General features: G+C 49.7%; 1 protein-coding gene across 4 annotated transcripts in view; it reads right to left on the bottom strand.

Moving 5' to 3' along the window:
* Positions 1-1,889: 1,889 nt before the first annotated feature.
* Positions 1,890-23,829, bottom strand: part of btbd3 (BTB domain containing 3) — a 43,366-nt gene continuing 21,426 nt past the window's right edge. For 3 of the 4 annotated variants that reach the window (XM_033026266.1, XM_033026268.1, XM_033026267.1), the window contains exons 3-5: positions 19,844-19,934; positions 15,183-15,301; positions 1,891-3,184 (exon numbers count right to left, since the gene is read on the bottom strand). In XM_033026266.1, coding sequence (XP_032882157.1) covers positions 2,152-3,184; positions 15,183-15,301; positions 19,844-19,934 — 1,243 coding nt within the window. In that variant the 3' untranslated portion in view covers positions 1,891-2,151. Of the gene's footprint in view, positions 3,185-15,182; positions 15,302-19,843; positions 19,935-23,829 lie in introns of all 4 variants that reach the window. The other variant, XM_033026265.1, reaches the window with a different exon arrangement.

Here is a 23,829-nt window from a genome sequence, read left to right as displayed (position 1 = left end):
TCCCCGGGATGGCGGGACTGTCATATGAGAAAAGGTCGGAAAGACTGGGCTTGTTTCCACTGGAGTTTAGGACGAGAGGGGGATCTTACAGAAACGTATAAAATTATAAAAGGACTGGACAAGCTAGATACAGGAAAAATATTCCCAATGTCGGGGGAGTCCAGAACCAGGGGCCACAGTCTAAGAATAAAGGGGAAGCCATTTAAAACTGAGATGAGAAAAGACCTTTTCACCCAGAGAGTTGTGAATTTGTGGAATTCTCTGCCTCAGAAGGCAGCGGAGGCCAATTCACTGGATGTATTCAACTGAGAGTTAGATAGAGCTCTAGGGGCTAGCAGAATCAAGGGGATATGGGGAGAAGGCAGGCATGGGTTACTGATTGTGGATGATCAGCCATGATCACCATGAATGGTGGTGCTGGCTCGAAGGGCCGAATGGCCTCCACCTGCACCTATTGTCTATGTTTCTATGTCCTAATTTGAGTGTCTGCACCTGGAGGCCTAGGTTTAAGGATGAGCCTGTAGAAGGGTTCTGACCCGAAACGTCACCTATTCCTTTCACCAGAGATGCTGCTTGACTCGCTGAGTTACTCCAGCATTTTGTGTCTATCTTCGGTGTGAACCAGCGTCTGCGGTTCCTTTGTACACGATTTAAGGATGTGTTTGGGTAGAGTTTTGGGGAATTCCTCTCGCTTAAAATGGACTCCATTAATAAAAAAAACAAGAAAGTGCTGGAGGAACTCAGCAGGCCGGGCAGTATCTTGGGAGAGAACGTCTCAGGTCAGAGTTACTCTAGCATTTAGTGTCCATCTTCGATTTAAACCAGCTTCTGCAGTCCCTTCCTGCACACATGACATTAGACTAAAGGGCCTGTCCCACATACGTGACCTTGTCTCGCAAATTACGCGACCTCGTGGTCGCTTGAGGCGTTTGGGCACCGTATGGCCGCGCGGGGCCGGTCCCACTTAGAAGCGCGGAGTTGTGCGGGGCAGGTCCCGACATCGCGCGGGGCTCCGAAATTCTGACAGTGGCCGAAATCTTCGAGCGCCAACGGCCTATCGGCACGCAGGTGCATTGCGGTCGTACGCAGCGTCTTGACGTCGTACGCAGCGTCTTGACGGCGTACGCCAAGCGCGTGGCGTTGCACGATGACGTCACCCGCCCGGCGTGACGTTGAGTGATGACATCACTGCCCAACGCCCAAATTTGGTCGGCCCACCTCCTGCCCAGCTGATTGGTAAGCATGACGCAAATGACGCCACGCGCGAACTTAGCGTGTACTTAGCGCGAACTTAGCGTGAACTCTGCTTCCTTTGGTCGGGCCAAACGCACACAATCGCATGCAAGTGGGACAGGCCCTTAAACTGAACTGCTACATAACAATAATGAGTATGGAAGAGTTCCCCTTACTGTCAACTTCATCTGTGAACATTTCAAGGCTAGAACCTTCACACCAGTTTAAAAGAAAGTACACTAGAGGGCCTGTCCCACTCGGCGATTTTTTCGGCAACTGCCGGCGCCATTGACCGACGTATCAGGGTCGCCGAAAGATTTGGAACATTTCAAAATCCAGCGGCGACAAACAAAATGGCGCCACACTTGAGGAGGCGCCGCGCGCCAATACGTCGTCACGCCGCGACTTTTTCGGTGACCTGATGCGTCAGTCAACGATGCCGGCAGTCGCCGAAAAAAATCACCAAGTGGGACAGACCCTTTAGACACCAAAGTGCTGGAGTAACTCAGCCGGTCAGGCAGCATCTGTGGGGAACATGGATAGGTGACGTTTCACAGAGTGCTGGAGTAACTCAGCGGGTCAGGCAACATCTGTGGAGAACATGGATAGGTGACGTTTCACAAAGTGCTGGAGTAACTCAGCGGGTCAGGCAGCATCTGTGGAGAACGCGGATGGGGTGACGTTTCGGGTTGGGACTGTACTTCAGACGAGTTGGAGACTTACTCCAGCACTTGGTGATTTTTTTGAGTAAACCAGCATCTGCGGTTTCTTCGTTTCCGCCAGGGAGTGACACAGGAGGTGCCGCAACCTGGGAACCTTTGTAGTGAGAGCAGGAGGGCGGGGGCGGCTGGTGGCTTCTCCGTGAGGCCACACAGGAGGTGCGGGTGAAGGGGAGGTGTGGCGGGCATCCCAACGCTCTCAGCCGTAGAAGATGAGCTCTGGCAGTTGTCCGCCCTGCACGCCAGTGCCGTTGGTGCTGTCGGACGAGCACTGGAACTGGAAGGTGACCTTCCCGCACTGGACCTCGGTCATGCCCTCCTGCCCGAAGTAGCTGAGCTCGCTGCCGTCCAGCACCACGCTGGCCGTGTAGAAGGTGTCGGCCTCCACCTGGACCGGGTGCTCGAACCAGACGGGGAAGGTGCTGCTGGAGCCATCCGAGAAGAAGGTGCTGAAGTTCTGGCCCAGGACCAGTCCCTGCCGCTTCAGCTCCACGGTTACGGAGTATTCCGCCGAGCCGCAGCTCGACCCGTAGAGGCCGAAGCCGGCCAGGAAGATGCGTCGGTCGGCGGCGAACTGGATGCTGTCGCAGCGGCCCCGGTAGCGCCACTGGTTGCTGCGGTAGGCGCAGGACTGGAAGCGGTGGCAGCGTTGGGGGCTGAGGCCGCGCCGGGGCCGGCAGACGAACTCCAGCTCGGGCTTCTTGGCCGCCGTGTACCACAGGAAGATGTCGTTGGTCTCGTTGAGGGTGAGGAGGCCGGACTGGGCGGCGCCGTTGGCGAAGTCGTCCAGCGACATGGCGGGGACGCGGATGAGGTAGAGCGCTTTGCCCAGCACCTTGCGCTGGTTCTCCACGCTGGTGGCCAGCTCCTGCCGCTGGCACTCCACCTCCGCCCATCCCAGCGCCGCCTCGAACAGCGTGATCTCCTTGGCGTTGAGGCTCTCCCGGCTCAAGATGCTCTGCAGAGTCCGCTGGTCGATGTCGCAGAAGCCCTCGGACTTCAGGGCCAACTCGGCCTGGGCGTCGATGACCTCCCAGCACCTCTGGGTCAACTCGGGCTCCTCGAACAGGCAGCTCTGGGACAGCAGGACGCAGGCGTTCTTGGCGCTCAGGCTGGTCTCCAGGAAGTTGACGCAGGCTCGGGCCAGGTGTGGGACAATGTACTTCTTGGCCGCGTACAGGATGGCCAACACCGTGTCCGCGGCCAACTCAATCTCATCGCAGTAGATGTACCTGTCACAACACAAAACAACATGGAATTACACAATACACAATACAATTTATTTGTCACTTGAACCTCATAGAGGCTCAAATGAAATGTTGTTTCTGCAGTCATACACACAAGAAAAAAAGACCCAAGACACAACACAATTTACACAGACATCCATCACAGCGCATCTCCTGCTCGCTGTGATGGAAGGCAAAAAAACGTATCTCTCCCCTGCACTCCCCATTCCCCTCCCGATGTCAGAGTCAAAGCCCCCGGCGGGCGATGGTAATTGACGGCAATTAGCGGAGAAGACCGACACACAAAGTGCGACACATCACAGCAAACCAGCATGGTGGCGCCAGAGCGAATGCAGCGCCAGAGACCCGGGTTCGATCCCGACTACGGGTGCTGTCGGTATGGAGTTTGTACGTTCCCCCCGTGGGTTATCGAAACATAGAAAATAGGTGCTGGAGTAGGCCATACGGCCCTTCGAGCCTGCACCGCCATTCAATATGATCGTGGCTGATCATCCAACTCAGTATATTAAAAGGACTGGACAAGCTAGATGCAGGAAAAATGTTCCCAATGTTGGGCGAGTCCAGAACCAGGGGCCACACTTAGAATAAAGGGGAGGTCATTTAAGACTGAGGTGAGAAAAAATGTTTTCACCCAGAGAGTTGTGAATTTGTGGAATTCCCTGCCACAGAGGGCAGTGGAGGCCAAATCACTGGATGGATTTAAGAGAGAGTTAGATAGAGCTCTAGGGGCTAGTGGAGTCAAGGGATATGGGGAGAAGGCAGGCACGGGTTATTGATAGGGGACGATCAGCCATGATCACAATGAATGGCGGTGCTGGCTCGAAGGGCCGAATGGCCTCCTCCTGCACCTTTTTCCTAGGTTTCTATGTTTCTATGTTTTTTCCGAGATCTTCCCCACACTCCAAAGACGTGCAGGTTTGTAGGTTAATTGGCTTGGTATAAATGTAAAAATTGTCCCCAGTGTGTGTAGAATAGTGTTAATGTGCGGGGATCGCCGGTCGGCACGGACCCGGTGGGCCGAAGGGCCTGTTTCCGCGCCGAATCTCTAAGCTAAACTAAACATGGAATTCGTGGAGAAGATGATTCCAGGAATGAGTGGGTTAGCATACGATGAGCGCTTGATGGCACTGGGCTTCTCTCCATTCGCTGGAGGTTAGAAGGTTGAGGGGAGACCTCACTGAAACTTAGAGAATAATAAAAGGCATAGATAGAGTGGATGTGGAGAGGATGTTTCCACTGGTGGGAGAGTCTAGGATCAGAGGCCACAGCCTCAGAATTAAAGGATGTTCTTTTGGAAAGGAGGTGAGGAGGGACTTCTTTAGTCAGAGGGCAGTAAATCTGTGGAACATTGCCACAGACGGCTGTGGAGGCCAAGTCAGTGGATATTTTTAAGGAAGAGATAGACAAGTTCTTGATTAGAACGGGTGTCAATGGTTATGGGAAGAATGAGATTGGGAGGCAGAGATCAGCCATGATTACATGGCGGAGTAGACTCGATGGGCCAAATGGCCTATTCTACTCCTATAACATGAACTTGTGAAGGTAGACACAAGGTGTTGGAGTAACTCAGCGGGTCAGGCAGCATCTCTGGAGAAAAAGGACTGGCGACCTTTTAAGGACGTAAGTGATAGGAGAAAAACTAGGCCATTCGGCCCATCAGTCTACGCCATTCAATCATGGCTGATCTATCTCTCCCTCCTAACCCCATTCTCCTGCCTTCTCCCTATCATCCCTGACACCCATTATAAACAAGATATCTATCCATCTCTGCCTTAAAAATATCCACTGACTTGGCCACCACAGCCTTCGGTGGCAAAGAATTCCACAGATTCACCACTAAAGAAATTCCTCCTAATCTCCTTCCCAAAGGAACGTCCTTTAATTCCGAGGCTGTGACCTCTAGTCCTAGACTCTCCCACTAGTGAAAACTAGGGGTCGAGACCTCTCTTCAGACCTTGACCTCAGACCAAGTATAGACACAAAATGCTGGAGTAACTCAGCGGGACAGGCAGCATCTCTGGAGAGAAGGAAAAGGTGACGTTTCAGGTCGAGACCCTTCTTCAGACTGCAATTCAGACTAAAATTCAGATCTATCTTTTAATACTTTCTCCCTTATGAAGTCTAATGCAATCGAATCTCTGGGATAAAAAGAATCATGTTTAAATAATGAGCAAGAATAGCGCATCGTTCAGTAATGCACAAGGCCAGGAATATTTTCAATAAATGGCGATTAAGACTGTGGGTGGGGACTAGAAGCTCGAGAAGGCCAAAGCAAACCAGTGCCTGTCTACACATGACCTCAGGTGCATGCCATGTTTTAACATATTAACCATTATCAATTATTTTTACTCTGTAAACAAGGAAGAAACACCTCTGAAGAAACAGCTTTCTCTCCTCCCCCCCCCCACCCCCCCTCCCATCCCCTACAATCAGTCTGAAGAAGGGTCTCGACCCGAAACGTCACCTATCCATGTTCTCCACAGATGCTGCCTGACCTGCTGAGTTACTCCAGCACTCTGTGAAACGTCACCTATCCATGTTCTCCATAGATGCTGCCTGACCCGCTGAGTTGCTCCAGCACTCTGTGAAACGTCACCTATCCATGTTCTCCACAGATGCTGCCTGACCCGCTGAGTTACTCCAGCACTCTGTGAAACGTCACCTATCCATGTTCTCCACAGATGCTGCCTGACCCGCTGAGTTACTCCAGCATTCTGTGAAACGTCACCTATCCATGTTCTCCTGAGATGCTGCCTGACCCGCTGAGTTACTCCAGCACTCTGTGAAACGCCACCTATCCATGTTGTCCACAGATGCTGCCTGACCCGCTGAGTTACTCCAGCACTCTGTGAAACGTCACCTATCCATGTTCTCCACAGATGCTGCCTGACCCACTGAGTTACTCCAGCACTCTGTGAAACGTCACCTATCCATGTTCTCCACAGATGCTGCCTGACCCACTGTTACTCCAGCACTCTGTGAAACGTCACCTATCCATGTTCTCCACAGATGCTGCCTGACCCGCTGAGTTACTCCAGCACTCTGTGTTCTGCGTCTCAAGTGTAGAATATGGGCAGAGGAGAATTATTGGGCTTGGAGCGAATGTAACAATTCAGAGTTTAGAATTTAGGTTTGTTTACAGATACAGCATGGAAACAGGCCCTTTGGCCCATCGAGCCCAGGCTGACCATCGATCACCCTTTCACGCAAGTCCTATGTTATCCCACATTCACATCCACTCCCTACACAACAGGGGCAATTTACAGAGGGCCGATTAACCTACAAACCCGCACGTCTTTAGCATGTGAATGGTGCAACTGGAGTAAACACACGCGGTCACAGGGAGAACGTGCAAACTCCATAAAGACAGCATCTGAGGTCAAGTTCGAACCTGGGTCTCTGGCGCCGTGAGTCAGCAGCTCTACCAGCTGTGCCCTTTTTAACGATCTACGCACTTCAGTGGGTCTAAAATTGGTGGAGTAACTCAGCGGGTCAGGCAGCATCTCTGGAGAACAGGGGTAGGTGGCGGTTCCGTTAGCCCATCTAATGATTTTAGAGGTTGGACGAATAATCTACGGTCTAGTTAACTCGCACTCACTGTGGGGTGGCACGGTGGCGCAGCGGTAGAGTTGCTGCCTTACAGCGCTTGCAGCGCCGGAGACCCGGGTTCGATCCCGACTACGGGTGCTGTCTGTCCGGAGTTTGTACGTTCTCCCCCGTGACCTACGTGGATTTTCCTCCGAGATCTTCAGTTTTCTCCCACGCTCCAAAGACGTACAGGTTTGTAGGTTAAATGGCTTAGAATAAGTGTAAATTGTCCCCAGTGTGTGTAGGATAGTGTTAATGTGCGGGGATCGCTGGTCGGCGCGGACTCGGTGGGCCGAAGGGCCTGTTTCCGCGCTGTATCTCTAAAGTAAAAGCATTAAAAGAAGTTGTTGAAGGTGAAGACAAGTTCTGTCAGGCAGAGGAGAAGGTAATGTAATGCACACAGTTCATTAAATAAATCTGGAATCAAAAGCTATTACCCACGAAGGTAAACATGAAACTATCAGAATGACATTAAAACCCATCTGGAACAATACAACTGATGGTTTGTAAATATAAGTGTGGCAATCTCAGTAACGTGGCCAGCACTTAATTCTCACCAGCAACAAGCCACAACCCACTCAAGGACTATTGGGGATGAAGTCCTGCTGTGAAAACTCCAATGCCCTGAATTCATGAAGAAAAAGAAAATGTACCAAAGAAAGTAATAGAAAGGAACTGCAGATGCTGTTTTATACCAAAGGAAAAACACAAAATGCTGGAGTAACTCAGCGGGTCAGGCAGCATCTCTGGAGACCATGGATAGAGTGATACATAGAAACATAGAACAATAGGTGCAGGAGTAGGCCATTCGGCCCTTCGAGCCTGCACCGCCATTCGATATGATCATGGCTAATCATCCAACTCAGTATCCTGTACCTGCCTTCTCTCCATACCCCCTGATCCCTTTAGCCACAAGGGCCACATCTAACTCCAGTGCGAAAACAGGCCCTTCAGCCCAACTTGCCCTCACCTGCCAACAATGTCCCAGCTACACTAGTCCCACCTTCCTGCGCTTGGTCCATATCCTTCCAAACCTGTCCTATCCATGTACCTGTCTAACTGTTTTCTTATACGTTGGGATAGTCCCAGCCTCAACTACCTCCACCGGCAGCTTGTTCCAGCTCTGTGAAAAAGGTTACCCCTCAGATTCCTATTAAATCTTCTGAAGGTGGGTTTCCGACCCGAAAAGCCACCTATAAGTATTCTCCAGAGATGCTGCCTGACCTGCTGAGTTACTCCAGCACTCTGTGAAATGTCACCTATCCATGTTCTCCAGAGATGCTGCCTGACCCGCTGAGTTACTCCAGCATTCGGTGTCTTTTGTGACCTCATCACACAGTAAAACAGGACATAAGATACTGTAGTTGTTTAGGAAGGAACTGCAGATGCTGGAAAATCGAAGGTAGACAAAAATGCTGGAGAAACTCAGCGGGCGAGGCAGCATCTATGGAGCGAAGGGTAAGGGTTTTTGAAGGGTCTGAAGAAGGGTTTCGGCCCGAAACGTCGCCTATTTCCTTCGCTCCATAGATGCCGCCTCACCCGCTGAGTTTCTCCAGCATTTCTGTCTACATAAGAGACTGTAGATTGGCTGAATGCACGCAGATAAAACCTGAACATCAAGGTTAAGTAGAGAGGGAGAATGAATCGTAAAGAATGACGTGGGAACAATGAACCAAGAACAAGAGCTCCATTATTTTGAATTATAATTGCACTTTAATTGGTTCATTTTGTGCTTTAGAGTTGTTGGGATCAGAGAACGCTATAATGATATAGAAGGTGATTATTCGGTATGTCAAATATATGGTCATTCCTAAGAGAGAAATCACATTGGTTCCATTCCCTGTTCTTTTCCCTCTTCTATTACCCGTCTCGAGCTACGATGCGGAAACAGGCCCTTCGGCCCATCGACCAAGTCCGCACCGACCAGCGATCCCCACACACTAACACTATCCTACACACACTAGGCACAATTTTACATTTAGACCCAGCCAATTAACCTGCAAACATGCATTCAAAAGAGAGTTGCATAGAGCTCTTTGGGATAGCGGAGTCAGGGGATATGGGGAGAAGACAGGAACGGGGTACTGATTGTGGATGATCAGCCACGATCACATTGAATGGCTCGAAGGGCCGAATGGCCTACTCCTGCACCTATTTTAAGAATAAGGAGTAAGCCATTTAGAACGGAGATGAGGAAACACTTTTTCTCACAGAGAGTGGTGAGTCTGTGGAATTCTCTGCCTCAGAGGGCGGTGGGGACAGGTTCTCTGGATGCTTTCAAGAGAGAGCTAGATAGGGCTCTTAAAAATAGCGGAGTCAGGGGATATGGGGAGAAGGCAGGAACGAGGTACTGATTGGGGATGAGCAGCCATGATCACATTGAATGGCGGTGCTGGCTCGAAGGCCTGAATGGCCTACTCCTGCACCTAATGTCTATGTATCTATGTATGTGCGGGGGGGGAACCGAAGATCTCGGAGAAAACCCACGCAGGTCACGGGGAGAACGTACAAACTCCGTACAGACAGCACCCGTAGTCAGGATCGAATCCGGGTCTCTGGCGCTGTGAGGCAGCAACTCTACCGCTGCGCCACCATGCCTTTCAAATGCCTCTCCAATTCCCTTTCTGAAGACCTCATTGAGCCTCCATCCACCAGAGTGAATTTGCAGAGGGTTGTGGATGTATCCCAGTACATCACACGAACCTGACTCCCCACCATCGACGCCATCTACACTTCACGCTGCCTCGGGGAAGCAGCCAACACAATCAAAGGCTCGTCCCACCCCGGTCATTCCCTCTTCTCCCCGCTCCCGTCCGGCAGAAGGTACGGAAAGCGCGCACCACCAGACTCAGGAACAGCTTCTTCCCCTCTGTTATCAGGCTTCTGAACGGTCCTTCCATAAGCTAGGGCACTGTCCGATTCACCTCTACCCCATTGCGGACATTGGAGCTGGTGCGCTACAATACTGAGAACTATATTCTGCACTCTTTGCTCTACTTATTATACTTGAGTTTGACTTGGTTGCGTTTGAGTGAACTTCATTAGAGATGAATAAATTGATTTCAGTTTAGTTAAGTTTAGTTTAGAGTTGAGAACTACAGTATATACTGAACGTTGTATCTCCCGCCTTGCTCTACCTACTGTATTTGAGTTTGTCTTGATTATTTCTATCGAAAGCCAAGAACTAAAGGGCCTGTCCCACTTAGGAAACCTGAACGGAAACCTCTGGAGACTTTGCGCCCCACCCAAGGTTTCCGTGCGGTTCCCGGAGGTTGCAGGTGGTTGCCGGAGGTTGCAGGCAGTGGAAGCAGGTAGGGAGACCGACAAAAACCTCCGGGAACCGCACGGGTGGGGCGCAAAGTCTCCAGAGGGTTCCGTTCAGGTTTCCTAAGTGGGACAGGGGCATAAGGGACTAGAGTGTTTTATTGTCATATGTCCCAGATAGAACAGTGAAATCGCATCGTATCTTATTGAAGTGCATCGTATTATGCGGTTTGATTGGAAGGCATGCAAAACAAAGTTTTACCTCAATCGACAATAGACAATAGGTGCAGGAGTAGGCCATTCGACCCTTCGAGCCAGCACCGCCATTCAATGTGATCATGGCTGATCATCCCCAATCAGTACCCCGTTCCTGCCTTCTCCCCATATCCCCTGACTCCGCTATCTTTGTCATGTGTACCTCGGTACATCCTTTCAGATCCCAAATTATGGCTGTGCTACACATACACACCTTTCTACAAAACGGTGGTCGGCATGGACTCGGTGGGCCGAAGGGCCTTTTACCATGCTGTTCCTCCCAATCAATAAAATCGAGGCCTGGTAACTGGTCAATATAATAAATCCGATGAACCATTCACTAATTAGCGCGGGTGTCAGGGGTTATGGGGAGAAGGGCAGGGGAATGGGGTTGAGAGGGGTAGGTTGATTCAGCCAAGGTTGAACGTGCAGACTAGACCTGATGGGCCGAATGGCCGACAGTAATTCCGCCCCTGGAATTTATGAACCATGATACGCAGGGAATGGAGGGATATGGATTAGCATGCAGGCAGAGATTAGTGGACCTTGGCATCAGGTTTAGTCAGTTTGTTAGCAGGCCTAATTCTGCTCCGAGAACCCATCTACTTGTGAACCAAAGGAACAGCTGCCCATCACAATGTCACAATTAGAAGCCTATTTTTACTTCGACAACGTCATTGACACTCAGAATCAGATCCCACCAGGTGATCTTTACTCAATCAATCAGTCCCGTTGTGCTTCAAGCCAAGCGTGGAAACTGAAAACAAACTTGCCAAAGTTACAGCGCCCGAGACCCGGGTTCGATCCTGACCTCGGGTGCTGTCGGACAATAGACAACAGACAATAGGTGCAGGAGTAGAGGCCATTCGGCCCTTCGAGCCAGCACCGCCATTCAATGTGATCATGGCTGATTATCCCCAATCAGTACCCCGTTCCTGCCTTCTCCCCATATCCCCTGACTGCGCTCTCTTTAAGAGCTCCATCTAACTCTCTCTTGAAAGCATCCAGAGAACCGGCCTCCACCGCCCTCTGAGGCAGAGAATTACAGACTCACAACTCTCTGTGAGAAAAAGTGTTTCCTCATCTCCATTCTAAATGGCTTACCCCTTATTCTTAAACTGTGGCCCCTGGTTCTGAACTCCCCCAACATCGGGAACATGTTTCCTGCCTCTAGCATGTCCAAACCCTTAATAATAATAATAATAATAATGGATGGGATTTATATAGCGCCTTTCTAATACTCAAGGCGCTTTACATCGCATTATTCATTCACTCCTCAGTCACACTCGGTGGTGGTAAGCTACTTCTGTAGCCACAGCTGCCCTGGGGCAGACTGACGGAAGCGTGGCTGCCAATCTGCGCCTACGGCCCCTCCGACCACCACCAATCACTCACACACATTCACACACAGGCAAAGGTGGGTGAAGTGTCTTGCCCAAGGTCACAACGACAGTATGCACTCCAAGCGGGATTCGAACCGGCTACCTTCCGGTTGCCAGCCGGACACTTAGCCCATTGTGCCATCTGTCGTCCCACTAATAATCTTATATGTTTCAATAAGATTCCCTCTCATCCTCCTAAACTCCAGAGTGTACAAGCCCAGCCGCTCCATTCTCTCAGCATATGACAGTCCCGCCATCCCGGAAATTAACCTTGTGACCCTACGCTGCACTCCCTCAATAACAATTTTGTTGTGTTATATCTAGCATCATCATTCCAACCACACATCCCACGTGATTGAGACAAACACTTGCACGGGTCCACCACTGATTTTCCGACAACTGGTGGTCCGGCACCATCCTTTAATCTGGCCAAAATTACGAGAGCGCACTTGGAATCCTCCCGCTGAAGTCCCCCCCCCCCTCCCTCCCCTCATAATGTGTCCCCTAGGCCGGGTGAGGCTGCCGATCTCGATCTCATCGGGACTTGCGCGGCCGATCGGCGGGTGGAATTTTCCCCCTGTGGCCCAGCCGGAGCCGGCAGATCCGTTCCCGCGGCCGCTATCTCGGCCCCTCGCTATCTCGGCCCCTCGGCAGCCGAGACGGGACGTTCCAGTACCGTTGAACTCCTCTCGGAGGCTGTGACCCCTGTTGGTCCTTGAGTATTGTGTACAGTTTTGACCTGGAGTATTGTGTGCAGTTTTGGTCCCCTAATTTGAGGAAGGACATTCTTGCTATTGTGGGAGTGCAGCGTAGGTTCACAAGGTTAATTCCCGGGATGGCGGGACTGTCATATGCTGAGAGAATGGAGCGGCTGGGCTTCTACACTCTCGAGTTTCGAAGGATGAGAGGGTATCTCATTGAAACAATTAAGATTGTTAAGGGTTTGGACACGCTAGAGGCAGGAAACATGTTCCCGATGTTGGGGGAGTCCAGAACCAGGGGCCACAGATTAAGAATAAGGAGTAAGCCATTTAGAACGGAGACGAGGAAACACTTTTTCTCACAGAGAGTGGTGAGTCTGTGGAATTCTCTGCCTCAGAGGGCGGTGGAGGCCGGTTCTCTGGATGCTTTCAAGAGAGAGCTAGATAGGGCTCTTAAAAATAGCAGAGTCAGGGGATATGGGGAGAAGGCAGGAACGGGGTACTGATTAGGGATGATCAGCCATGATCACATTGAATGGCGGTGCTGGCTCGAAGGGCCGAATGGCCTACTCCTGCACCTATTGTGTATTGTCTATAAAACGGATAACCCGGCAAGGTTCTGGAACCAAGGGTGCCGGACAATCAGTGGTGGACCTGTATAAAGAGTGTTGGTCGTACATACCCATATCTAAAGCAACTGGTAACACAGTGCCTCAGGCGTCAGTACTTTGCGTAATGGAATTACCCTTCTATTTGATCTTGCCTTCACACTGAAATCCCTGCAGCACTCCAGCTTTTATAAATTACCAGAGACCTCAGGGCCATTCAAGAGAGTTCCCCAGTATGACCCATTTAAAATATGAATGTAAATATTGTCCGTTGAAAGATTTCTCTCTCTCTCTATCTCTCCCTCGCACAGAAACACACATTCACACCTAGGTCTCAGTACTATTTTCAGATGTGCTAATTATTAAACCCTATAAAACAAACAGTTGTACTCGATGACATTAAGGCTGCCTGTTTAACCGCCTGGCTTTGCAAACACTAACTGTTTGCATGTGAAGTTCATATCTAAAGTTCACCACCCTCGGAGAATGATCTCATTACTAAAAGACCTATTCAGCCGTGGTGGAATGTAATGTACCTCCTGAATGGAAATACAACCACAGTGCACGGTGGCTCAGCGGTAGAGTTGCTGCCTCACAGCCCCGGGTTCGATCCTAACTACGGCTGCTGTCTGTACGCAGTTTGTACATTCTCCCCGTGACCTGCGTGGGTTTTCTCCGAATACGGGACCATCGCTGGTCGGTGCGGACTCGGTGGGCCGAAAACTAAAACTGCATTAATTTGTGGAGTTGATTGTGGGCTGCCAATATCTGAAGTTAACGGAGAGCTTTAGTTTTTAATTTGGTTTGGTTTAGAGATACAGCGCGGAAACAGGACCGCCGGCCCACAGGATCTGTGCCGACCATCGATCACCCTGCAGACTAACACTATCCTACACACACTAGGGACAATTTACAATTCTTCCAAGCCAATTAGCCTACAAACCTGTACGTCTTTGAAGTGTGGGAGGAAACCGGAGCACCCGGAGAAAACCCACGCAGTCACGGAAAGAATGTACAAACTCCGTACAGGCAGCACCCGTAGTCAGGATCGAACTCGGGTCTCTGGCAGCTACTCTACCGCTGCGCCACCGTGCCCTACAGTTTAGGTTTATTAATGTCACGTGTACCGTGGTCCGGTGAAACGCTGTGTTTTCCGTACTCTTCAAGCTAAGCAATGGATCAATGGTCAACGGTTCTTTATTATTCTTTACTTTGCATACAGCTCAGTCAGCGATTGTCAAACGTCAATCCTCGATTAGTAGAAGGAGCATAGAAACAGTCCACTGAGACTGCATGCAAAAGTCGCTAGGTTGTGGCACCATTAAGGTCATAAGGTTATAAGGAATAGGAGTAGAATTAGGCCATTCAGCCCATCAAGTCTACTCCACCATTCAATCATGGCTGATCTATCTCTCCCTCTTAACCACATTCTCCTGCCTTCTCCCCATAACCCCTGACACCCGTACTGATCAAAGTCCAGTCCGGTCAGTAAAATGTAATCAGGGGGACTGTGAGAATTAGGGTGGGGGAGGGATGGAGAACAGGGGACTCGTCGGAGAACTAGGGTGGGGGAGGGATGGAGAGGGAAGGAAAGCAAGGGTTACTTGAAGTTAGAGAAGTCAATGTTCATACCGCTGGGGTGTAAGCTGCCCAAGCAGAATATAAGGTGCTGCTCCTCCAATTTGCTTTGGGCCTTGGCCTGCATGATCTCCCGGTTGCTAAACACCCCCCCTCCCATTCTTGATGAGTACAGGTTAGATGTTATGGGGAGAAGGCAGGAGAATGGAGTCAGGAGGGAGAGATAGATGGGCCTTGATGGGCTGAAAGGCCCAATTCTACTCCTATCACTTATGACCTTGTGCCTACACTGACCTTTCTGTCTTGGGTCACCTCCACTGTCAGAGTGAGGCCCAGCGCAAATTGGAGGAACATGAAGTCTGCCAGCAGTTCAAAGCCAAGTTACTGATTTTTAGTAATAATATTGAACAGCTTTACATACAAGATAAATCTTAGATCAACTTTCTTGGGCATTTTAACAAGAGTACAACAGATGTCTGGAACTGTTTGACACAATTTAATTTATGCTTCACTCTTTCCCACTCCTGATTTACATAGACTGCAATTCTTTCATAACAAAACACTGATGCTTAAGGGAGTTGAACAGAATTAATGAAAGACTTCTTACTTCATCATAGCCAGGAATGCAGTGGGTTCAACATCAGGGATGCGGATTTCTTCCTTATCTTCAGCCAGTTCTCCATAGAACATGGCATGAAAGACCGAACTCCCGACAGCCAAGACATACTTGGAGAAGAAAGAAGACGATGTTATAATGATTGTATACATCTCTATAAAATCACCCCGCATCCTCCTGCGCTCCTAGGAATGGAGTCCAAGGAATTCCAGAACCAGGGGCCACAGTTTAAGAATAAGGAGTAAGCCATTTAGAACAGAGACGAGGAAACACTTTTTCTCACAGAGAGTGGTGAGTCTGTGGAATTCTCTGCCTCAGAGGGCGGTGGAGGCCGGTTCTCTGGATGCTTTCAAGAGAGAGTTAGATAGGGCTCTTAAAAATATTGGAGTCAGGGGATATGGGGAGAAGGCAGGAACGGGGTATTGATTGGGGATGATCAGCCATGATCACATTGAATGGCCGGTGCTGGCTCGAAGGGCCGAATGGCCTACTCCTGCACCTATTGTCTATTGTCTATTGAGTCCCGGCCTACTCAACCTCTCCCTATCGCTCAGGCCCTCTAGTCCTGGCAACCTCCTCGTAAATCTTCTCTGTACCCTTTCCAGGTGGGACTTAGTGTAGCTGGGACATGTTGCCCGGAGTTGGGGAATCGAGGATCAGAGGACATAGGGTCAAGGTGAAGGGGAAAAGATTTAATAGGAATCTGAGGGGTAACTTTTTCACACATAGGGTGGTGGGTGTATGGAACAAGCTGCCAGGGGAGGTAGTTGAGGCTGGGACTATCCCAACGCTTAAGAAACAGTTAGACAGGTACATTGGTCAGTGGGGGCGCTGAGAGTCGGCTGCCCTGCCAGCAGAGTGTTCGTTATTTTTTACTCTGTGCCGCCCAGGTTTAATGTGAAAGGGACAAAGTTTTTATTCAGAGGGTTGGTGGGTGCCTGGAGCGTGCTGGCTGGCGACCGGAAGGTAGCCGGTTCGAATCCCGCTTGGAGTGCATACTGTCGTTGTGTCCTTGGGCAAGACACTTCACCCACCTTTGCCTGTGTGTGAATGTGTGTGAGTGAATGGTGGTGGTCGGAGGGGCCGTAGGCGCAGATTGGCAGCCACGCTTCCGTCAGTCTGCTCCAGGGCAGCTGTGGCTACAGAAGTAGCTTACCACCACCGAGTGTGACTGAGGAGTGAATGAATAATGCGATGTAAAGCGCCTTGAGTATTCTAGAAAGGCGCTATATAAATCCCATCCATCATCATAGTGGCGTTTAAGGGCTTTTTATAATAGGCACATGGATATGCAAGGAATGGAGAGATATGAATCACGTGCAGGCGGAGAAGATCAGTTTAACTTGGCATCATGTTTGACACGGACATTGTGCGGCCCTGTGTCCACTTCTAGAAGATCACCCCTTATCCTCCTGCGCTACAAGGAATAGAGTCCTAGCCTGCTCAACCTCTCCCAGTAGCTCACACCTTCTAGTCCTGGCAACATCCTCGTAAATCATCCCGGCACCTTTTCCAGCTTGATAGCGTCTTTCCTATAACACCTAGATCTAGCTCATGTTCATAAGTGATAGGAGCAGAATGAGGCCATTCGACCCACCAAGTCTACTCCGCCATTCAATCGATCTCTCCCTCCTAACCCCATTCCCCTGCCTTCTCCCCATAACTCCTGACACCCGTACTAATGGCGAACCTATCAATATCCACCTTAACAATATCCAATGACTTGGGCTCCACAGTCCTCTGTAGCAATGAATTCCACAGATCGAAGACCAGATCAGGCTTTTGTAATCCTAAAGGGGACTTTTAGTGTCGCAGCATTTTTTTTGTTGTCGATGAATTTTGAAATGCTCAAAATATTTGCCGACCATGATAGGACGCCGGCAGTCGCCGAAATAATCGCCAAGTGGGACAGGCCCTTTAGTTTCCAACTGTTCCTTGGTTTCGCTCAGCGACCAAGACTCCAGTACATGTCTCTTCTCTTCAATGCATTTGACTTAATGTACCGTCAAAAAGATGCACAGATCCTTGCACCTCGAATAACACATTTCTTAATTTGCAAGTTGACATTCAAGTAAGCCCCACTATTTTCGGGAGAAAAATGAGCTCCATAAATGTTCTCATCCCATTTAGGCAGCTTTTTGTTGTTGTTGCTGTAAATGTATACAATGATGAAAGGAATAAATCGGGTAGATGAACAGAAGCTCATGCCTGGAGGACGCAAGTTCAAGGTGAAGGGGAAAACATTTCATTGGAATCTGAGGGGTAACTTTTACCACACAAAGGGTGGCGGGTGTACAGAACAAGCTGCCAGAGGAGATAGTTGAGGCTGGGACTATCCCAATGTTTAAGAAACAGTTAAAGCCCTTACCACGGTACGAGTTCATTCAAGAGTTCTCCCCGAGTTTGCCCTGATTCGAACACGGAGATTTACGGTAATGGCCGCTCGTCGGTACTCGGGGCTCTCGTGGACATTTTTCAACATGTTGAAAAATCTTCACGAGTCTTCCCGAGCTTACCTGCCGTTAGCGAGTCTTCCCAAGTACCTGCCGTTAGCGTTACGAGCCGCTAAGACGTCCCCCGAGCTCCGACGTACCCGCTACGTTCATTCTCCGTGCTTACCACGAGTTTGATTTTTTTTTAAACTCGGGAGAGCTCTTGGAATGAACTCGTACAGTGGGACAGGGCCATGAGGCAGGTACATGAAAAGGACAAGTTTGGAGGGATATGGACCAAGCGCAGGCAGGTGGGACTGGTGTAGATGGGGGCATGTTGGCCGGTGTGGGCAAGTTGAGCCGAAGGGCCTGTTTCCACACTGTATCACTCTATGACTCTAAGTGCCTGTTTTAATTCTAGCAAACGCACTTTATTTATTTTCCTTAGCTGGGGGTTTGTGGAAGAGGCTCTTCTGTTTAATCTTTTAATCACATGTAAGCACCACATGCGGTGAGCAGCAGTTGGCATGCCTCTTGTCATAATGCGATCAGTTTGACGGCTTTGTGGCCAATGCAGAATGATCAGCAATCCCTTTGCACCAGAAACTGGGTCACTGTCCAAGTGTCTGTCATGTGCACATAGAACAATGCAGCCCAGGAATAGATCGGGTAGATGCACAGAGTCTTCTACCTAGAGTAGGTGACCCGATAACCAGAGGACGTAGGTCTAAGGTGAAGGGGAAAAGTATTTAATTGGAACGCAAGGGGTAACTTTTTTTTTACATAAAGGGAGGTGGGTGTGTGGTATGTCAGTCTGAAGAAGGGTTTCGGCTCAAAACGTTGCCAATTTCCTTCGCTCCATAGATGCTGCGGCACCCGCTGAGTTTCTCCAGCATTTTTGTCTACCTTCGATTTTCTAGCATCTGCAGTTCCTTCTTAAACACAGGGTTTAGAGGGATATGGGCCAAACATAGGCAGGTGGGACTAGGTGGACAAAAATGCAGGAGGAATTCAGCGGGTGAGGCAGCATCTATGGAGCGAAGGAACAGGTGACGTTTTGGATCGAGACCCTTCTTCAGACCCTTGAACTAAACTCAACTCACCTTTAACGGATGGCTGATTGCAGTTACAGAAATGGCTCCTTTTAAGCAGTTACAACTTGTGGGTAGACACAAAATGCTGGAGTAACTCAGCGGGTGAGGCAGCATCTCTGGAGAGAAGGAATGAGTGACATTTGTGGATGATCAGCCATGATCACAGTGAATGGCGGTGCTGGCTCGAAGGGTCGAATGGCCTACTCCTGCACATGGCCACCTACTATTGTCTATTGTCTATTATCCCCAGCCCCGCATGGCCCGGTTTTACCTTCTCCCCAAAATCCACAAACACAACTGCCCCGGCAGACCCATTGTTTCTGCCTGCTCCTGTCCCACTGAATTCCATTTCCACGTACCTCGACTCCATCCTATCCCCCCCCCCACCCTGGTCCAATCCCTCCCGACCTATGTCCAAGACACCTCACACATCCCTTCGTCCCTTCAATGACTTCCATTTTCCCGGCTCCCACTCCCTCATCTTTACTAAGTCTGCAGAAGTTGTCCCGACCCGAAACCGGAAAAGTCTTCACTGGAGTTTAGAAGGGTGAGGGGGGGGATCTTATAGAAACATATAAAATTATAAAAAGGACTGGTCAAGCTAGATGCAGGAAAAATGTTCCCAATGTTGGGCGAGTCCAGAACCAGGGGCCACACAGTCTTAGAATAAAGGGGAGGCCATTTAAGACTGAGGTGAGAAAAAACATTTTCACCCAGAGAGTTGTGAATTTGTGGAATTCCCTGCCACAGAGGGCAGTGGAGGCCAGATCACTGGATGGATTTAAGAGAGAGTTAGATAGAGCTCTAGGGGCTAGTGGAGTCAAGGGATATGGGGAGAAGGCAGGCACGGGTTATTGATTGGGGACGATCAGCCATGATCGCAATGAATGGCGGTGCTGGCTCGAAGGGCCGAATGGCCTCCTCCTGCACCTATTTTCTATTTTTCTATGTTTCTATGTCGCCCATTCCTTCTCTCCAGAGAAGTTGCCTCACCCGCTGAGTTACTCCAGCATTTTGTGTCTCCCTTCGATTTAAACCAGCATCTGTGGTTCTTTCTTACACAGGTAGGTCGCGGTTTCATTTGAAGCTGATCGTAGTTGTATAATGAGCAGGGATGATGTTTTACCTTGTGTCCCGGCAACCTTTGTGTACCGCCTTGAGGTCCGACCAAAAAATGAATATCAGCCATCAAATCATTGTTAAACATCACTGCATTTCTGGAGTTGGGGTTGTGGGGGGGGGCAGAGAGAAGAACACATGCTTTCCATTAGAAAATATTACGCAGATAAATACAATGTCCGTTCAAACATTTAGACCAGAAGATAGGCACACAGTGCCGGAGTAACTCAGCGGGACAGGCAGCATCTCTGGAGAACATGGACCGGTGAGGTTTTCGGGTCAGGTCTCAAGGGATTGCACAGGCTCGATGCAGGAAAAATGTTCCCGATGTTGGGGGAGTCCAGAACCAGGGGTTACACAGTTTAAGAATAAGGGGTAGGCCATTTAGGACTGAGATGAGGAAAAACTTTTTCAGCCAGAGAGTTGTACATTCTCTGCCACGGAAGGCAGTGGAGGCCAATTCATTGGATGTTTTCAAGCGAGAGGTAGATTTAGCTCTTAGGGCTAAAGGAATCAATGGATATAGGAGCAGGGAGAGGTGGATTATAGGAGCAGAGAGGTTCTACTGCAGTTGTACAGGGTCTTGGTGAGACCACACCTGGAGTATTGCGTACAGTTTTGGTCTCCTAATCTGAGGAAAGACATACTTGCCATAGAGGGAGTACAGAGAAGGTTCACCAGACTGATTCCTGGGATGTCAGGACTTTCTTATGAAGAAAGACTGGATAGACTCGGCTTGTACTCGCTAGAATTTAGAAGATTGAGGGGGGATCTTATAGAAACTTACAACATTTTTAAGGGGTTGGACAGGCTAGATGCAGGAAGATTGTTCCCGATGTTGGGGAAGTCCAGAACAAGGGGTCACAGTTTAAGGATAAGGGGGAAGTCTTTTAGGACCGAGATGAGAAAAACATTTTTCACACAGAGAGTGGTGGATCTGTGGAATTCTCTGCCACAGAAGGTAGTTGAGGCCAGTTCATTGGCTGTATTTAAGAGGGAGTTAGATGTGGCCCTTGTGGCTAAAGGGATCAGGGGGTATGGAGAGAAGGCAGGTACGGGATACTGAGTTGGATGATCAGCCGTGATCATATTGAATGGCGGTGCAGGCTCGAAGGGCCGAATGGCCTACTGCTGCACCTATTTTCTATGTTTCTATGATATGGGGAGAAAGCAGGAACAGCACCCATGGTCAGGATGAAACCTGGGTCTCTGGCGCTGTGAGGCAGCAACTCTACCGCTGCGCCACCGTGCCTCCCCGATGTGATGTGGGAGGAAACCAGCGCAACTGGGGAACTGACAGAGCAGGACGTGCTAACTCCACACAGACAGCACCCGAGGTCAGGACCGAACCTGAGGGGGAATGATAGGGTGATGGAATGACAGAGTCTTTTACCCAGAGTTGGGGAAGCAAGAACCAGAGGATTAAGGTGAGAGGGGCAAGATGGAGTTAACCTGAGGGGCAACTTTTTCGCACAGTGGGTGGTGGGTGCATGGAACGAGCTGCCAGAGGTGGTAGTTGAGGCTGGGACTAGAACAATATTTAAAAGACATTTGGGCAGGTACATAGACATGAAAGGTTGAGAGGGATATTGGCCAATTGCAAACAAATGGGTCTAGTGTAGATGGGGCATCTTGGTCAGCATGGACAAGATGGGCCGAAGGGCCTGTTTCCGTGTTGCATGACCCTATGACTCTCCCACAGCTCCATTGCCCTTCAAGTCCTTTTTAAAATCAATTTGGTTTTAGTTTATTGAGATACAGCGTTGAAAAAGGCCCTTCGGCCCAACAAGACCATGCCGACCAACGATTACCCATGCACTAGTTCAATGTTATCCCACTTTCGCATCCTACACACTAAGGGGAAGTTACAGAGGGCCAATTAACCACGTCTTTGGGATGTGGGAGGAAAACCGGAGAGAACCCACGCTGTAGCAGGGAGAACGTGCAAACTCCGTAAAGACAGCGCCCGTTGTCGGGATCGAACCCGGGTCTCTGGAGCCGCAAGGCAGCAATTCTACTGCTGTGCCACCATGCCGTAATTCAGCCAACCCGATTGTCCACTCCGGATCCCAGCAAGCAGAAGGAATTGCTTTCTCCCTGCATCTTCAACTAATGACTTTAAAACAGGTTTTGCTCCCCAATCCATTTGCCAAATAAACATTTTTATAGAGAGTCAGAGAGTCATACAGTGTGGGTACAGGCCCTTCAGCCCAACTTGCCCATGCCAACCACGGTGCCCCATCCACACTAGAGTCGTAGATATTAATACAGTGTGGGAACAGGCCCTTCGGCCCAACTTGCCCATGCCGACCACGGTGCCCCATCCATACTAGAGTCGTAGATAGAATCATAGATTAACACAGTGTGGAAACAGGCCCTTCGGCCCAACTTGTCCATGCTGACCAACATGTCCAGCTACACTAGTCCCACTTGCCTGCGCTTGGTCCATATCCCTCCAAAACCTGTCCTATCCATGTACCTGTCCCCCAACTGTTTCTTAAACGATGGGATAGTCCCAGCCTCAACTACCTCCTCTGGCAGCTCGTTCCATACACCCACCACCCTCTGTGTGAAAAAGTTACCTCTCGGATTCCTATTAAATCTTTTCCCCTTCACCTTGAACCTATGTCCTCTGGTCCTCGATTCCCCTACTTTGGGTAAAAGACTCTGTGCATCTACCCGATCTAGTCCCGCCTGCCTGGGCTTGTCCCATATCCTTCCAAACCTGTCCCATCCAGAGTCAGAAGAAGGGTCTGGACCCGAAACGTCACCTAGTTCCTTTTCCTTAGAGATGCTGCCTGACCCGCTGAATTACTCCAGCTTTCTGTGTCTGTCTTCCATCCATTTTTCTGCCCTTTTTGCTGGTTTCAAAAACTCACAGGTTTAAAAACTCACTCCCCATCATCACATTGTTTTTTTAGCTAAGTGGATTTTTATTCAAGTTAAAACCAGTGCAGGATTGTAAAGGTTGTTTTGAACTAGTTTTGACAAGCAATTTGCAGCATTTTTCTATTTGGGTTCAGAAGATCTTTAGGACACAGCTTCAGAGTGTTAAATGCTGTGGACATCCCCCTTGTCTATTTAACACTCCAAGCTTTGAAGAGCAAAGAGCAACTGACCCACATAGTAGAAATTAGACACAAAATGCTGTAACTCAGCGGGACAGGCAGCAACTCTGGATAGAAGGAATGGGTGACGTTTTGGGTCAAGATCCTTCTTCAGACTGAGAGTTTAAATAATTTCCCACACATCCTCCAACCTTATTGATTCTTGCTATTGAGGGAGTGCAGCGTAGGTTCACGAGGTTAATTCCCGGGATGGAGGGACTGTCGTAGGCTGAGAGAATGGAGCAGCTGGGCTTGTACATTCTGGAGTTTAGAAGGATGAGAGGGAATCTTAGGGAAACATATAAGATGATTCAGGGTTTGGACACGCTAGAGGCAGGAATCATGTTGGGGGAGTCCAGAACCAAGGGCCACACAGTTTAAGAATAAGGGGTAAGCCATTTAGAACGGAGATGAGGAAACACTTTTTCACACAGAGTGATGTGAGTCTGTGGAATTCTCTGCCTCAGAGGGCGGTGGAGGCCGGTTCTCTGGATACTTTCAAGAGAGAGCTAGATAGGGCTCTTAAAGATAGCGGAGTCAGGGGATATGGGGAGAAGGCAGGAACGGGGTACTGATTGGGGATGATCAGCCATGATCACAGTGAATGGAGATGCTGGCTCGAGGGGTCGAATGGCCTACTCCTGCACCTATTGTCTATTGTCTATTATCCCCAGCCCCGCATGGCCCGGTTTTACCTTCTCCCCAAAATCCACAAACACAACTGCCCCGGCAGACCCATTGTTTCTGCCTGCCTCTGTCCCACTGAATTCCATTTCCACGTACCTCGACTCCATCCTATCCCCCCCCACCCTGGTCCAATCCCTCCCGACCTATGTCCAAGACACCTCACACATTCCCTCGTCTCTTCAATTACTTCCATTTTCCT

The sequence above is a fragment of the Amblyraja radiata genome, chromosome 8, assembly GCF_010909765.2.
Source record: "Amblyraja radiata isolate CabotCenter1 chromosome 8, sAmbRad1.1.pri, whole genome shotgun sequence".
Taxonomy (NCBI): domain Eukaryota; kingdom Metazoa; phylum Chordata; class Chondrichthyes; order Rajiformes; family Rajidae; genus Amblyraja; species Amblyraja radiata.
This window is presented reverse-complemented; position numbering and strand designations above follow the sequence as displayed.